The 16774-nt window shown below is 43.1% G+C and overlaps 1 protein-coding gene across 3 annotated transcripts in view; it reads left to right on the top strand.

Moving 5' to 3' along the window:
* Positions 1–16774, top strand: part of DLG5 (discs large MAGUK scaffold protein 5) — a 179724-nt gene that overhangs the window by 104333 nt on the left and 58617 nt on the right. For all 3 annotated transcript variants that reach the window (XM_084633105.1, XM_084633106.1, XM_084633107.1), the window contains 3 exons: positions 5435–5578; positions 9265–9448; positions 16093–16352. In XM_084633105.1, the coding sequence (XP_084489231.1) occupies positions 5435–5578; positions 9265–9448; positions 16093–16352 (588 nt within the window). The remainder of the gene's footprint in view (positions 1–5434; positions 5579–9264; positions 9449–16092; positions 16353–16774) is intronic.

The raw sequence follows: 16774 nt of genomic DNA, 5'->3' as shown, positions 1-16774 counted from the left end.
CAGTGCCGCAGCCCAGGGCGTAGATCGCCAGCACCGCGCTGTCATGGGTCCGCCCGTTGGAGCAGTTCGCAGAGCAGCAGATACAGGCAGTACTGGTCCTCCACATCGAGATCGCGGTCCTGTGGGCGACGCCCCTCCCGGCACCGCTGTTCCTCCCGGTCCCGTGACAGTGGTAGGTCATTCATTTGCCCGGGCTCCGCTCGTAGTTGCCCTTCCATGAGGCAGGCCAGCCAGGCCGAGCACCTGGGGCCGTCGGTGCCACAGCAGATGCAGAGGCACCGGGCCCAATGGCCGGCACAGGCCGGTGAGGGCCTGCTTGGTAGCCAGAGCCTCAGAGGCGCCGTTGGTCTCTCTCTCCAGGCCCCCAAGGAGAGGGTTGGTGGGACGTATGTCCTCGGCACCATGCCCGGAGACCAACCAAGTGGTGGACCCTCCATTGCCGGTGGATATCCAGAGCACCATACTGGCTTCCTCTCCCTCCCCGGATGAGGCGATAGCAGCCCTGCCCCGCTCCATCCCGCAGGAGGACTTCAAGAACTTTTAAAATGGATGGCATCGAGCCTTCACCTCCAGGCAGAGGAGCTGGAGGAGTCCTTGGACTCCCTGTTCAGTGTACTGTCATCTTCGGCACCAGGCAGAGTGGCTTTGCCCCTCCATGAGGGGGTGGCAAGGATTTCAAATGCCCTGTGGCAAACGCTGTCTGCCCTGGCCCCCATCTCAAAGAAGGCAGAATGCAAGTACTTTGTACCCACCAAGGGGCACGAGTACCTCTACACCCACCCAACACCCAACTGCCTGGTGGTCAAGTCGGTCAACCACAGGGAGTGGCAGGGCCAACCAGCCCCCATTCTGAAAAATGAAGACTCAGGGAGGCTGGACTCTTTTGGCAGAAAGGTTTATTCATCCTGGAGTTTCTAGTTGCGGGTGGCAAACCATCAGGCTCTCCTGGGCAGGTACAAATTCAACTTGTGGGGTTCGCTGCCCAAATTCGAGGACTCCCTCCAGGAGCACAATAAGAAAGAGATCAAGGAGCTGGTGGAGGAGGGTGCAGCTGCTGCCAGGGCCTCCCTGTAGTCGGCGTCAAATGTGGCAGACACGGCAGTTCGATCCATGGCCTCGGTGGTGGCTTCTGCTCTCCGGGCTGTCCAGTGAGGCGCAGTCGGCCATGCAGCAGCTCCCGTTTGACGGCAAGGCTCTGTTTGCTGAACAAATGGGTACACAGCTGCATGGCATGAAGGACTCCCACATGACTCTGCAGACTCTGGATCTTTGTGTTCCAGCTCCGGCCAAAACTAAGTTTAAGCCACAGCAGGCCACTGCTCCGGCTGCCCTGCCTAAGTACGAGGCCGTCTACAAAAAGTCGAGAGACTATAAGAGTATGTCTACACTTCGAAATTATGTTGCATTTTTGAAGTCGATTTTTTTAGAAAGCGATTTTATACAGTCGATTGTGTGTGTCCCCACTTAAGACCATTAAGTCAGTGGAGTGCGTCCACAGTACCAAGGATAGCGTCAACTTCCGGAGCATTGCACTGTGGGTAGCTATCCCACAATCTCCGCCACCCATTAGAATTCTGGGTTGAGATCCCAATACCTGATGGGGCAAAAAACATTGTCGCGGGTGGTTCTGGGTACATGTCAGGCCTCCGTGAAAGCAACAGCAGACAATTGTTTCGTGCCTTTTTTCCTGGGTTACCCATGCAGACGCCATACCACGGCAAGCATGGAGCCCACTCAGCTCACCGTATGTCTCCTGGGTGTTGGCAGATGCGGGACTGCATTGCTACACAGCAGCAACTTATTGCCTTGTGGCAGCAGATGGTGCATTAAGGCTAGTAGCCGTCCTTGTCTCCTGAGTGCTCTTGGCCAGCCTCGGTGAAGTCAGTCAGGGCGCCTGGGCAGACATGGGTGCTCCTGGCAAATCTTGGTGAGGTCTGTTGGGGCACCTGGACATAAATGGGAGTGACTCAGGTCATTCTCTTCTTTAAGTTTTGTCTAATGGAGATTCAGTCCTGCCTGGAATATTGGCAGAGGCATATTGAGCCTTCCCCCCTTCCCTCTCATCAGCAGGGTCCTGGAGAAAGTAAAAATGGACAAAGCACGGGTTCTTCTGATTGCCCCAGCAGCATTGGTACGGGATCCTCATGGGCCTGGCAGTGGCTTCACCGCAGCCTTTGCTGCTCCGCCTGGACCTGTTCTCCCAGGACCAGGGCTGCCTCCTCCATCCCAACCTAGCAGCTCTCCGCCTCACGGTGTGGCTGCTCAATGGCTAGGCGGGGAGGAGTGGATGTGTTCGGAGGGGGTCCAGCACATCCTTCTGGAAAGTAGGCGGTCCTTCACATGCCGCGCCTACTTGGTGAAGTGGTCCCAGGTCTCCAGATGGGCTGCCAAGCAGGTTTCCCCAGTGGCCGCCCTGATCCAGCTTATCCTGGACTTCCTCCTTCACTTTAGAGCCCAGGGCCTGGCGCCCTCGTCGGTCAGGGTGCACCTGGCGGCCATATTAGCCTTCCATCCGCCAGTGCAGGGACACACGATGTTCTCCCATGGTATTCCTTGAGGGATTGGACCATCTTTTTCCATATGCTAGGCCTCTGTCCCACCGTGGGACCTGAACTTGGTATTATGGGGGTGTCTCACGGGGGGTCTCACGAAGCCCTCGTTTGAAACTCTGGTCACGTGCTCCTGGTCTCACCTCTCGTGGCCTTCCTGGTGGCCTTCCTGGTTGCTATCACGTCGGCCAGGCAGGTCTCGGAACTCAGGGCCCTGACCTCCTAACCCCCGTACACAGGTTTTCATAAGGATAAGGTTCAGCTCCGCCCACACCCCACGTTCCTCCCTAATGTGGTCTCTGCCTGTCACTTGGGCCAGGACATTTTCCTACCTGTCCTCTGCACCAAGCCACATGCGTCCAGTGCTTGATGTGCGTAGGGCACTGGCCTTCTATCTGGAATGAACTAAGCTGTTCAGGAAGTCCTCTCAACTGTTTGTTGCCTCAGCTGAATGCGTGCGGGGTCGGTTGATTTCCACCCAGCGCCTCTCCCACTGAATCACCTCGTGCATTTGCACCGGTTATGATCTGGCGGGTGTTCCCCCGCCACCAACTGTAAAGGCACACTCGACTCTGGCCCAGGCTTCGTTGGCTGCCTTTGTGGCCCACGTCCCTATCCAGGATATTTGGTCTTTGATTCACACGTTTACCTCACGCTATGCGATTGTCTCCCAAACCAGGGATGACGCCGGGTTCAGCAGAGCCATACTTCGTCCCGGGGATCTGTGAACTCATCCCACCTCCAACAGATATAGTTTGGAATCGCCTATTGTGGAATACCCATGAGCAATCACTCGAAGAAGAAAAGACAGTTACCTTTTCCATAACTGGTGTTCTTCGAGATGTTTCTCATGTTTATTCCATATCCCGTCCTCCTTCCCCTCTGTTGGAGTTGTCTGGCAAGAAGGAACTGAGGGTGGGGGGAGCACACAGTTCCCCTTATACCATGCCATGGAGGCGCCATTCCAGGGATCGCTAGGGTGCTCCCCCTACGGGTACTGCTAGGGGAAAAATTTCCGGCACTGGTGCACGTGGTGAGCACGCATACCTATTGTGGAATAGACATGAGCATCTCGTAGAACACCAGTTACGGAGAAGGTAACTGTCTTTTTCTTAAAAATGATCGTGGATATTTTATGTGAATAAAATAAAACTCCTGGAGTATTTAGTAGAAGCATGTCTGATGTACACACTTTGACATCTTTATATCCTTCATTTGTAATATCATAAAATATGATCATAGCACTTCGACAGATGTTGAATTTAGCAGCATGAAGTGGATAAATTATGCTTTCACAGATGCATGCACTTGTTACCCATTTGAAATTCACTGAGGAGATCAGGGCTGGCAGGCTAACCCAGGAAAGCAGAGTCAACTGAGACTGACTGAATTATGTAGCAGGAAAGTTTTTTTTGTTTTTTTTATTCTGTAAAATAATGATGTTGTCTCTGGGAGAGGTATCTGGGTTGTTAATATAACTTTTGAGTCCTTGTTAAAGAAAATAATCTGTTTGTAATAGTTACATCTTTTTACTCTCTCTGTGTGTGTGTGTGTGTGTGTGTGTGTATGCGTGCACATGCGTGCACACTCACACTGTTTTATAGAGAGGAAAGATTGTGTAGTAGTTAGGGTGCCAGTCTGAGAGTCTACAGAGCCAAGTTCAGGTCCCTGTTCTGCCACAGAGCCTGTGAGACTTTGGGCAAGTCACTTGGCCCTGGTCTACACTATGAACTTACGTTCGTATAACTATGTCGCTATAGGGTGTGGAAAATGCACGCCCCGAGCAATGCAATTATACCGACCCAACTCCCAGTGTAGATATTGCTACAGTGTTGATAGAAGGACTTCTCCCGTCGCCATAGCTACCACCTCTTAGGGAGCTGCAGCCCTGTAAGTGTACATAAGCCCTTGGTATCTCTTTGTTTCCATTTCCTATCTGTAAAACCGAGATAAGTATTTCTACCTCGCAGGGGTATTGAGGATAAATAAATTCAAGACTGAGAGGTGTTTAAATATTATAGTAAAAGTGCCATTATAAGTACTTAAGAGCCTCCTTTCTTCTAGGGTGTAGATCTTGCTGCGGTTCTTCATAGGACCTCAAAACCATAAACCCTCCCAAAAATACAGCTTGTGCCAAATGTGATTGTTGGCTTTCTAAGTGGGATATTCCATAACAAGCTCACTAAACCTGTCCTCTGTGATCCATACTGACTACCACTTGCTTTCTGGGCAAAATTTTAACCATGTTAACATTGTAGCTTAGAAAGTCTAAGTTGTTTTAATTCTTTCCTATGTTCTTGAGGCTGCCTCTTTCCTCACGTTTCCACAGTATTTGAGATATTTGAACTCTGGTTTACATGGGGCTGCTAGAGCGTGTTTTAACTGAGGGGCGCTCCAGTCCCAAATGTACACCTCACCCTCTAGTGCACCAAACCCTAGAGGTGGTGGCTTTCAGGGTAAGTTGCTATCCTATTTTTTTTCAAGGGCAGGGGCTTGGCTGGGTGGGGTTTTAGAAGTGACCTGCTGCAAGAAGCATTGAATGAATTTGTAATTGTGTTCAATTAAAAAAAAAAACAAACTTTATGCATGTCCGAAGGGACTTCTGATAGCACACTTTCAAAATCTAAACGTGTAATGGTATTCTGTATGCAGAAATTAATGGTGCAGAAGGAGAATTGCCTTTTTTTCAGTTGCAGCATATTGACCCAGGGTCAGTCTTGAATAATTGATTTGTCACTGTAATAGATTCTAAATAGTGTAACTTCTTAAAGCAATATCTCAAGATTTGGAGTGATTGCTTGCTAATAGTAACTGGACAGTCACTTCACAATATTTCTGCTGATGTAATAATTGAAGTCTGGTTTTATTTTTCCCTTCCATGGCAGGCCTAGTCCAAAACCAAGTCATGATTATGAACGATTGAAGATCCAGTGTATGAAAGCCATGTCGGACCTACAGTCTCTACAGAATCAACATACCAAGACACTAAAAAGATGTGAAGAAGCAGCCAAAGAGGCAGATTTTTATCAGTAAGTAACGCACAAAAGGTAGGGGTGAAAACTTTTTCTCTTCACTGGTTCAGGAGCAGTGCTTAGACAAGTTTACTAGTGCTGTAAGTATTAGTGCTGGTCTGCCAAAAGTGTTTCATTCTGGCTGATCGTGAGATATTTGCTCTTTTAAAATATGGCAGTTTTAAATTACATCATTCTTGTTACCATCTTGCTTTTCTTATTTTTTTAATGGCAACATTTTGTGAACATCTACAGTCAAAGGTTTTTATTATTTTATTTCACCTATGTTGAAAGGTAAAGTTCCCGTGATTTCAGAAGGGGAAAAGCATTGGTTTTGATCTTTAGGGATCTTTTAGTAGCAACTTCTAAAGCCATGATGGAATTGTGGTTTAGTGGTGTGGAGCAAGGCAAACTAGTTACTAAAGTGTGATTGAGATTGGATATTTCATGACCTGGCCAGTCTAGAAATAAAAGGTGGGATTTTAAAATAGGTTCTGCATTGGCCTGACTCCGCTTCCATTGACATCAGTGGGTGTTTTAACACTTTGAGAGCAGAGTTAGACCATCAATGAGTACATGTGAAAATGTGGTGAAGTTGTGGGGAGAAGATGCCAGCATTTGCTTCTAGCACTGAGGATGATCAAGATATTGGGCTTGAAACCGGGTACTGGTGCAACAATGAACGTGACATGTACGTGATCTTAGACCACTCTAATTTTTATTAATTGGAAAGGTATTCAGCTTAGCAGAAAAAAATGAGGCAAATATAATATTGGAAGTAGCTTTAAGGCTACTGTTCTCTAATGGCACACAATGCACAATTGATAAGTGTGTAACAATCTGGGAACAACGTCTGATTTGGCTGGCTTAGTACTGTCGCTCTTACACCATCAGCAGGCAAAATTTGAAAAAAATGTTAGTAAGAAAATTCACCATGTGCAAACTAAGTGAGCTGCATGGCTATTTGCCGAGGAGATTTGTTGATCCTGTCTGTCCACTTGATTTTGCTATGGAGGAGCAATAGAAGATCCTTGCAACACACTATTTTACCCCTTTATACCTTTGTCGTTATCTAAGGATCCTTCAGAGGTGGTTTGTTTCTTATTTATTAGATGTCAGTTCCACGAGATCACAAGCCTGAGACACTCTGTCCTTAGTGCTCTTTCCAAGTTGTTCTGCCTGCTAATAAATTCTAGACGAAGCTACAGATGTCTTTATTTTTAGTCAGATTCCTGTAGCTACTTTTTCTGTGCATGTGAAAGGCTAATGTAAAATGTTTGCACTCCTTGAATTGATAGTAGGGTTTTATTTCCCTTATTTGCAAACCACAGTTCTATAATCTGTGTGATTATAATGTTGTGTTGTTTTTGTTTTATATCTGTATGAAGGGATTTTAAGGATTTAAATTTTACTTGTTGGGGGCAAAAGGCTGTTGAGAGTGATTATTCTGTTGTAATTGCACACACATACACAAGTAACTAAGAATATTATTTTCTCTGAGGAACAGCAATTTTGGTTTTTACATAAGACAAATACAAGGCAATAGCAAACTTTTATGCTTGCACTAAGTACTCTATAAGACTAGGTACTCTGTGAGACTATCTGGCCAGTAAAAAAAAAAGCATTTTTTATTGTCTCAGAGGTAAGCCCACTTTTCCCCAAAATGAACTTTTATTAAGATTTGGATAAGTAGACTCCTTACTTGCCACTTCAGATAGACCTGTGAGTTTCCCCTCCCTCCCCCCATAGAAGCTCAAATTAAAAACACATCCTTGGGCATGTTTCCTGCAATGTCATCTCTTCTTTTCCTCCCGCTCCATTCAGCGTCTTGCACGTCTCCTTCCTTTGAAGATATTAATACTGAAATAAGAATTGTGGGATCCACCAAATCCTGCGGTCTTTTTGCGTCCTGGTTTCTTTGCATTTAAAAATCTCACATTTCAGGATAGAGTATGCTCAGCAGTGTTTCCCAAGTGGGGAATGTGAGACATCTTGGGTGCAATGGCAGCTAAGGCCCAGCAGGAATCTTGTCTGCCATGTCTGTTAAGCACTTTTTGACTGGTTCCTCTAAGTTGAATGAAGACTAGTGGGGAGTTTGAGGCCTATTATTAGGGTGTTAGGGATAGGTGTTTCAGGGAACGACGGCTTGCCAAGGAATTTACTAAGTTTCGAACCAAGCCTTACTCAAGTATAGATACACCTGCTCTATGAATTTATCTTAGTATGTGTCCTGCAAACTCTGAGGTTTAGCAAGTTTTGGATGCTGAACCAAAACCTTGAAAGTTTGGCACTACCCTGGTTTCAACAAAACATTTATCCAAGTTGACTTGTGTTTTCAAGTGACCAGTAATTTTGGATGTCTAATCCGAGACACACAATTTTAAGCCGATTCATAAAATCATGTTTGTCCTATGAATTATTCTTGAAGCTATTTTGGAAGAGAGTAGGTGGAGCTCTCTAGTCGGGGTTGATTTTAACATTGTAATAATTGTGGTAGCGTCTCAGAGCCGCAGTCATGGTCCAGGACCCCATTGTGCTAGATGGAGAACAAATACAGAAAAAAACCAAGCCTGCCCCAAATAACTTATTATCCAAGTAAAATCTGAATAGCAGATGCTGAGATCAGTCAGTCCCAGGTGTAAGGATTGCATATATTTAGTCTTGTAAAAATAATTTACCAAAGGCTTAATTTTTTGCCCAAGTTATTTTCAAATTTTTTTAATTTGATGATTTCTATAAGCTCTCCATTGGGTTATTTTGTACAGGAAATGTAGCTCACTTCTTAAGAAAGGAGTGGGAGTATAAGGTGTGCTTATAATATAGAAAAGTGTACAGATTTTTTTTAAAATTGTAAATTTGATTCCAATCACTTTTTTTTTTTTTAAAAGAGAAACGACAGACAGCAGCAGTTTTATTACAGGGACTTTGAACAGTTTCCTGGTAGGTGGGAGAGTTAGGTCTGAATCACTTTGTTTCAACAATAAAACCTGGCCACATCCTATTGTCCTTCTTTTCTCTAAACTGCAACTTAATACCATTTAATTATATCTCTTGGTCTGCTCCAACAGCAATCTGCTCTAAAGTTGGGCTGCTGCACTGAATTAGAGTTTGAATTATATCCTCAATAATGTGACTTAGTTGTGATTTTAAGCGTGAATATACACTTGTCAACTATTACAAGCAATATACCCAATTTGGTATAACAACTGGTAGCTTTACAACAAAAAACAAAAGCAAACAAGCAGAAAGCTTTTTCTACTCTATTGATGTTTTGTTCTATCATATTGTATTGTGTTGTTCAAGCGTTGTTCAAATATGCTGCTAATTTATTTTGCCTAGAAGATCTTGTATGCCCAGTGACACAATTTCTGTGCCTCTTGAGCAGTTTGCTTGTTGAAATGGTCTACAGGGTCGGGGGCTGCTTGTTCTGCATAAATCTATAATATATCTGTTTTAATGCTGCACAGGGCTTTCAAATCACTTAACTCCAGAAGGTCTCTGGTTGTGCTGCCTATCTTTCTTCAGTAGGATTTAGCTGGCACATGGCATTTGGAATATTCAGATCTGAAGAAATGAGTCAGTTAATTTCATCTGCCTTTTTTAATTTGAAACTTTGATTTGGTTTGATATGGATTAGTGCATCGGCATGAAGAGGGCTTCCTGGAAAGTTTGCATCTAAGTGCTCTTTCTTTGTGGCATTCTAGTACCTTGCATAGTCGACTGCTGAGTGACCAATCACAGCTGAAGGAGGACATGGATACCTTGAAGAGGAAGAATACACAACTGGTGCGAGAGCATAACCATCTCCAACAATCATGTGAGGAAATGAAGAGGCTTCATGATGAGGATCAGAAAGAGATAACAGACCTACGCAGTCAGCAACAGCAGGTAGGCTGTAGCTCTTGGCACGAATACTGTGAGCAACTGTTTAATGTTTTCATGGAATGTAAAGCATTGCATGGCTGGCCTACCACTTACCTTTCTTTTTACCTTTGCACCAATTGGAGTAATGTTCCCTATACACCATATATCTGACAGTGCAAGTCGCAAAACTGCCATTTAAAACACAATGATAGTGTGTGCATTTAATTGTCGTTGTTCTCTGATAAGTGACTCTCTAAAATTGACCTTGTGTGGGGTTCCTTCTTCCTTGTGTTTTAGTGACTCTGGATCTCGTGTCTTTTAGTTGGAAAAATCTTTTTACTTTTAAAACCTGCTAGCCCTGCAAACTTGGATCTGCAATATGAAATGTCTTTCAGCATCTAGTAGGATGAGGAGTTGTACTACTTACCTCTCCCAAAAAAACAAAAAGGAGACTACTTATTCTCCAGTAGTTTAGCAGCATCAGCTGGGACTGACAGTGTGGGGGGGAATTTTGGCAGGGGGACATGCAAGGGGGAGAAAGGGTATGGATCGGTGTGGATTGAGGTTATATGTGGGTGGATTTGGGGGGAAGGAGAGAACGGTGTGTGTGAGAGGGGGAATAAGGACTGGAAGAGATGAATAGGCTCATAGACTTTAAAGTCAGAAGGGACAATCATGATCATATAGCCTGACCACCTGCAAATTGCAGGCCACAGAACCTCACCCACTCACTTCTGAACTAGACCCCTAGCCTCCGGTGGAACTACTGAAGTCCTCAAATCATGATTTAAAGACTTACACCAGTTTTTAAACCTGTAAGTGATCTGTGCTCCATGCTGCAGAGGTAAAAAAAAAAAAAAAGAAAACAAAACCCCAGGATCTCTGCCAATCTGACCACAGGGGAAATTCCTTCCTGACCCCAAATCGGGAGATGAGTTAGATCCTGAGCATGTGGGCAAGACCCACCAGCCGGACACCTGGGAAAGAATTCTCTGTAGTAACTCCGAGCCTCCCCATCTAGTGTTCCATTACGGGCCATTGAAGATATTTGCTGTTAGCAGTTGCAGACTGGTACATGCCATTGTAGGCAGTCTCCTCGTGCCATCCCCTCCATAAACTTATCAAGCTCAGTCTTGAAGCCAGTTAGGTTTTTTGCCCCTAGTGCTCCCCTTTGGAGGCTGTTCCAGAACTTCACTCTGATGGTTAGAAACCTTAATCTTATTTCCAGCCTAAACTCGTTGATGGCCAATTTATATCCATTTGTTCCTGTGTCCACACTGGCGCTTAACTTAAACAACTCCTCTCCCTCCCTGGTATTTATTCTGTAATGGAGAGACTGTGAGGATAGGAAGGAGAAAACACTGTGCAAAGGGAGAAACAGGGAGAGTAGGAAAGCAAGGGAATCCATTATTAGACATTACAGACAAGTTAGATTCAGGGACAACTTAAGGAACATATGAAAAGACTTGCCAAGACATTCTTTTCATTTAATAGATATTTTCTCTCATATGCACAGATGATCTAGACATAGAATATATGGATTATTATCAGTTAAAAAAAGTCCACATTCTTTTAAACTCCCCTCAGTCAGCCAGAGGCAGATATTAAATATACCTTTGAGACATTACTCAAAGTGCCTGTGTTTGTCTGCACCTACCAGCCCAGCCTTGCTCTTACAGATTGGTTGCCCCTCACAGGTACCTTTCTTTGTGTAACCTTAGAATCCAGTGTAAAATCTGTTTACCAGTGAGTTGTGGATTACCTTGTTTATAATTGCTCTCTATGCTCCCCTCCTTGTTTGCCAGTAAAATAAAAGGGAGTTGTCCCTTAGGATCTTGGTAAAAAACCACTGGCTGTTAATTTATCTGTACTAGTAGGAAATTTTTTTGAAGCGTCAATTAATCGTAAAGAGGAATTGGGATTACATAAACTGTTAAATAAGGAGGAAGTTTGACATCAACAGACCCAAATGTCTGAGTTTAACACTGATTTATACATTGAAGGGACATGGTCATTTTAAAACTTCTATATTTTAAAAATGGGTGCCTAAACTTAGGCTCTTAAATTCGTATTTAAGCCCCTAAATACGAGGCCCAATTCTCAGAATTGCTGAGCGCTCAGCTCTGTGCATCTGTTCCAAAGCCCTTTGAGTCAGTGGAAATACTGATTGCAGCCTATCCTGAAAAGACAATGGATATGACTACTTTTGGCTTCATGAGTACTTCGGGTGGAGGTGTTTTGGTTTGGTCTGTTTTGGTTTTTTTTTTTGGAAATAGGAATTTATATATAAATGTTACCGTAACCTCATTTCAACCCTTAGACAAAATTTCAGCCTTAAGAGACTTATTATTGAATTACATGCCTCTTACTTTAAGGGTTTACAATGAAAACGTAACACAAGTTTTTGCCAGAATAACAATGAATCAAAGCATATCTGCACTGACTTGATAATTTTGGGCACATTGTTAATAGTTAACTGTTGATTGTTTATTCATCGTTCTTGAACATCACATCATACTCATAGTAACAAAGTTGAGTGCTTTTTTAAATAAAACTGTTAAGAATTGACCCTTTCCTAATATGAAGAAAGAACTCTGGATAATTATAAGCTTTAGTCATGCTAAATCTAATTTAAAGGCTTATGATAATGAAAAAAGAATGGCTTTTGTCCCTTGATCTTTAGGTATTTCTTGGGACAGGAATAGCTGTGGGCATGCAAAAGTCCAGCCTGTGTTTATATTTGGAAAGTATCACAAAAAATGAGTGGCAGTTTTTCTTTCTCCCAGTAACACCTTTAAAGGTTAGGGGAATGATTGAACAAAGTTTGGTTATTTAGGTTCACAGACACTATTCAGTTAGAACAATGCTACAGATTGATTAATGCTTTTAAACTTCAAACTTAAAAAAAAAAGAGAGCTTTTCAAGGATGAAAGAATGGAAGAATGAATTAAGCAGTCTCAACACCAAGTTGGTTGGTGTTTTAATCGTAGTAAAGCTCACATGCTAGGGATAAAAATAGGCAAGAGGGCTGGCAGAAAAAAACAACCTGGAAGTGGCAGTGAGTCCACCGTTCATTTACAGAAAAGGGATCATTCAGTTGGAACAGTTACGGTAACTTGTGGAATGGCCAAATAGATGGCTTTGCCTAACTCTGTGGGCTGATTCACGAGACAAACTTTAAATTTAAATGGTTAAGCTTCAGAAGCAAAATCGATACAAACAAAAATAATTACTTGCCAGACTTGAAGGGTAAAAGTCAAAATAAGCTATAGAGACTGAGGTGTTAACAGTGTTTTTAGTTTTTGTTTTGTTTTTGTTTCTTTGTGGGGTTTTTTGTTTTTGTTTTATTAACTTTGTATTTTGTCTTGCTCGTTTCCTCTGATATCAGGTTAACTTGAAGGGGTGCTCCTATATATCTGTATATGTGAAACAACTAGGACTGCAGAAGTTTGGATTTTTATTCCCTGCTCTGCTACACTACAGATTCGCTATGCGAGTTTGGTCAAGTCACTTACCCTTTCTGTGCCTTAGTTTCTCACTCTGTAAAATGGTAATGTGAAACCTAAGGTGCCACAAGTACTCCTTTTCTTTCTACCACAAAGTGCTATTCAGCTTTAATGTTTGTCCAGCAATTGGAGATTCTTTGATTGGAAGCACAGCATAAAGTCAGTGTTATTACTATTATCTGTTTTTTCAAAATAATTTAATATTGTGCAAACTTCATCATTACCCTTTTCAAGGAAATTTTGTTAAATTCAGACAATGAGGAACATGCATGGCTCCTTTTCTTGGTATGTCAGTGTGAATCATGTTGTCCTGAAGGAATGCCATCAGTCTTATCTTAGTCTTTGTCATTTTGAATCTGGATTAATCTAAATCTATTTTTGTTGGTCTCTCTGATGTGTCGTGCCATCACCAGACTGTAGCAAAACACAGTAGCCCAACTGCTTGAGAAACAAAACTGTTAATCAAATGACTACTACTGTGTGGGACTGTCCTTGATTTCCTGAACAGCAGCTGACTGGCCTTTAAGTTTCTATTGTTCGCGTATGAGGTTTTCGTTGCCATGGCTGTATCCTTGGGTCCAGCTTGGACTATTTTCTCTTCCTCATATTGGGGCTTTGGATGGGAGATTTTCCTTATTACTATGATTCCTGTTTGTGGCATTTTCACTTTTCTTCCCTTCCTCCCTCCAAACCCCATTTGCATTTTAGAGTCTTTATTTTAAACTTAGTCAAACTCCTGCTATCTTTGGATTAGTCTTTTCTCTTTCTGCTTACTTAATCTGATAGTTGTTTAAGATTATTGTCAATGAGAAGGGGCCCCATACATTTTAGGCTGTGAGAAGATGTTTGCTTCTGTCTGAGAGTTTCAGATATTCAGCTCCTAAGTTTGGTTTCAGTACCATTTCTTTTTCTTTTTCAGTAAACTTTGTTTTTCTTAGACGGTTCAGTGATGGTCAAGGCCCCATCCCTACCCAGTAACGGCGCTTAAGCACATGCTTAATTTTAAACACATGCTGAAGTCTGCTATTTAAAAAGTGTGCTCCCCTAAATGTGGGTGGACAAAAGAACGTGCTGATGTTATTTCCTGAATCACATCCTAAGGTCTCAGTTCAGCAAGGCACTGAATCATGTGCCTACTTCAAGCATGAGTAGTGCCCCAGAAGTGAATGGGACAACACACAAGCTTGAAGTTTGGCACCTGATTAAGTCATTGCTAAATTGGGGCTCTGTTATGTCCAAATTGTCAAGTTGACTTGGAACCAAACAGCTCAGAGTTCTTGTCAGTTGGGTTTTTGTACCTCTAGGTTTGTTAAAGGGGACAGTGTCAGGATAAAAATCATACTGTTAGGAGCCTCACTTTCCGACCTGTGTGGTTGTGATGTATAAGATCAGCTTTATCAAGTTGCAGTCTGGGTTACTGGTGATCTATAGAGAACTGGCAGTCATATAAAGTTGGTAGCTGCTACTCATTTCCAGCTTCTTCTCCAAGCATCTAGGCTTTTCAGTGTAAAGAAGAGCCTGAGTGTGTGTAGAAGCAGCAGGAATTAAGGAGTCAGCAATGACTATAATTAGGGCTCCGTGTCTGTCACAGAGGTCACGGATTCCGTGACTTTCCGCAGCCTTCGTGACTTCTGCAGCGGCCAGTGTGGCTGACCCCAGGGCCTCCCAAGCAGCTGGCCCCAGGGACAGCCACACCAGCTGCTGCTGGAGCGGCTCTGCAGCCACTTGCTCAGGCTTGCCCATAGCCAACTGCTCCGGTCGCTGCTTAGGTGGCCCTGGGCAGCTGGCTCTGGGGACCGCTTAAGCAGTGGTCCCAGGGGAAGCTGGAATAGCCACTGCTCGTCAGCCCTGGCAGCTGGTGCCACTGCCCACCCCTGGGCAGCGACACCCCCCACCCCAAGATTTAGTCATGGGTATTTTTAGTAAAAGTAAAGGACAGGTCAAGGGCTGTGAATTTTTGTGTATTGCATACAACCTGTCCGTGACTTTTACTAAAAATACCCATGACTAAATCATAGCCTTAACTATAATTGCCAAGGGAGTGTTGGGCAATTGCAAATGGTATACTAGTAGTCTGTGTGATCATGAACAGGAGGGGAAGTGATCCACAAGGTTTCTCTCTGTATTTGTGGTCCTTGCAACGAAACTGTCAGCAATCTCTCAGAGCAGTGGTGGGCAACCTGCGGCCCACGGGTTGCACACAGCCCGTCAGGGTAATCCGCTGGCAGGCCGCCAGGCAGTTTGTTTACGTTTACACGGCTGCCCGCAGCTCCTAGTGCCCACGGTTCGCTGTTCCTAGCCAATGGGAGCTGCGGGAAGTATTTTATGAAAGTATTCCTTTTAAGTTTCTCTAGTACCCTCCTCAAATGCATCTAAACTTTAGGCTAGATTTGACCCTTTTAAACATAAAACTCACAATATTTTTGGGAGCAAAATAATCTAGCTATGGGTAGCTTTCTGAACAAATGCTTCTTTACTAGATGTTTTTAAGATGAAATAACTATGTATACTGAAATGCATGACTGCATGTAAATCTTACCCAGACTAGCCTTTCATCTTTTGAAATTTAAGTTATATGAGTTTGAATTGTTGTTGTGAGTGAGACTGGTAAAATGAGGTATTAATCACTATTATTACAGCTTCCAAAGTTATGTTTTGGGGTAGTGCTTTATAATTTGGCAGCTGAAATGTGGAAAAGTTATTATCAGTATTTGTTCAACTAGTAATAGTAAACTAAGTTAGATATCTCCTTGTCTAATGTTGTGGTTTTTTATTTTTTTTTAAGACCCATGTGTTAAGACTAACTACTGGTACCTTTTTTGCCCTTTTTATTTAGATTGCTTGTCTATAGCAAAGCAATTTTTATAGGACTATTGATACTGTCATGTTTTTCCATCTAAATGTATTGAATGTGAGTATTACCAGCCTGAAGCTAAGAATCTTGTATGTAGAGGTTTCCTTTTCAAAATGGCCTAATTCAACTTAAATGTTTTTTCATGGACATTGAGTTTGAGGAGAAAAGTAGCTAAGTAGTAAGCAAAAAACGTTAAGTAGTTTTCATATTTAACAGGTCTCCTAAGATATTCATACTATTTAAAAACAAGTGAAAAGTCTCTTTTACGTGTACCTCTTACTGAAATTATCCTTTTGTTTGTTTGTTAGGTTATGAAACAGAATGGATCCTCAGAGATACTAAATAAACTCTATGATACAGCAATGGACAAGCTAGAAGGTGTGAAAAAGGATTATGATGCGTTAAGGAAACGGTACAATGAGAAGATAGCAAGCCACAATACAGACCTTAGTCGGCTAGAACAGACTGAGGAGGAGAACAGGCGTCTTCAGAAGCAGATTGACATGTTAATGAAACAGAGGGACACAGCAATACATGTCCAGCAGCAGTATTCCTCCTCTCTTAGAAGGTATAGGCAGCTTTTGGTGACTTGCATGTACATTGTGTAGGCGATACCAATTCTGCTGCTGAGTGGCATTTTAAAGAGATGGTAACATAAACCAGTATTTTTCTAAACATTTGTGTATCTACAGTGGAAGGCACCTTAGTCAGTATGTAAAAAAAACAAAAAGAACTCCACCCCCCCCCCCCAACTTCAGGGACTAAAAATCATTGAGAGGAAATTATTGTCCTGCCCAACCTTTCCCAGGATTATGTTTTTATGTATGTAAAATCCTGTAAAAACTGTCCTTCAGTTCATCTAAGAAAACTTGTGGTTCATAGGGGTTTATTCTTTCTTCTCAGCTGTACTTGACTCCTATCTAAGGGGAGTCAAATGTCCATTCAGGGGTACATTAGTTGTTGTCAAACCTGAAAGGTTTGGGGCTTTGT

Source organism: Lepidochelys olivacea (assembly GCF_965140295.1).
Source record: "Lepidochelys olivacea isolate rLepOli2 genome assembly, chromosome: 7".
NCBI lineage: Eukaryota > Metazoa > Chordata > Testudines > Cheloniidae > Lepidochelys > Lepidochelys olivacea.
The sequence above is the reverse complement of the archived record's forward strand: the minus strand, read 5'-3'. Positions and strand labels throughout refer to the sequence as shown.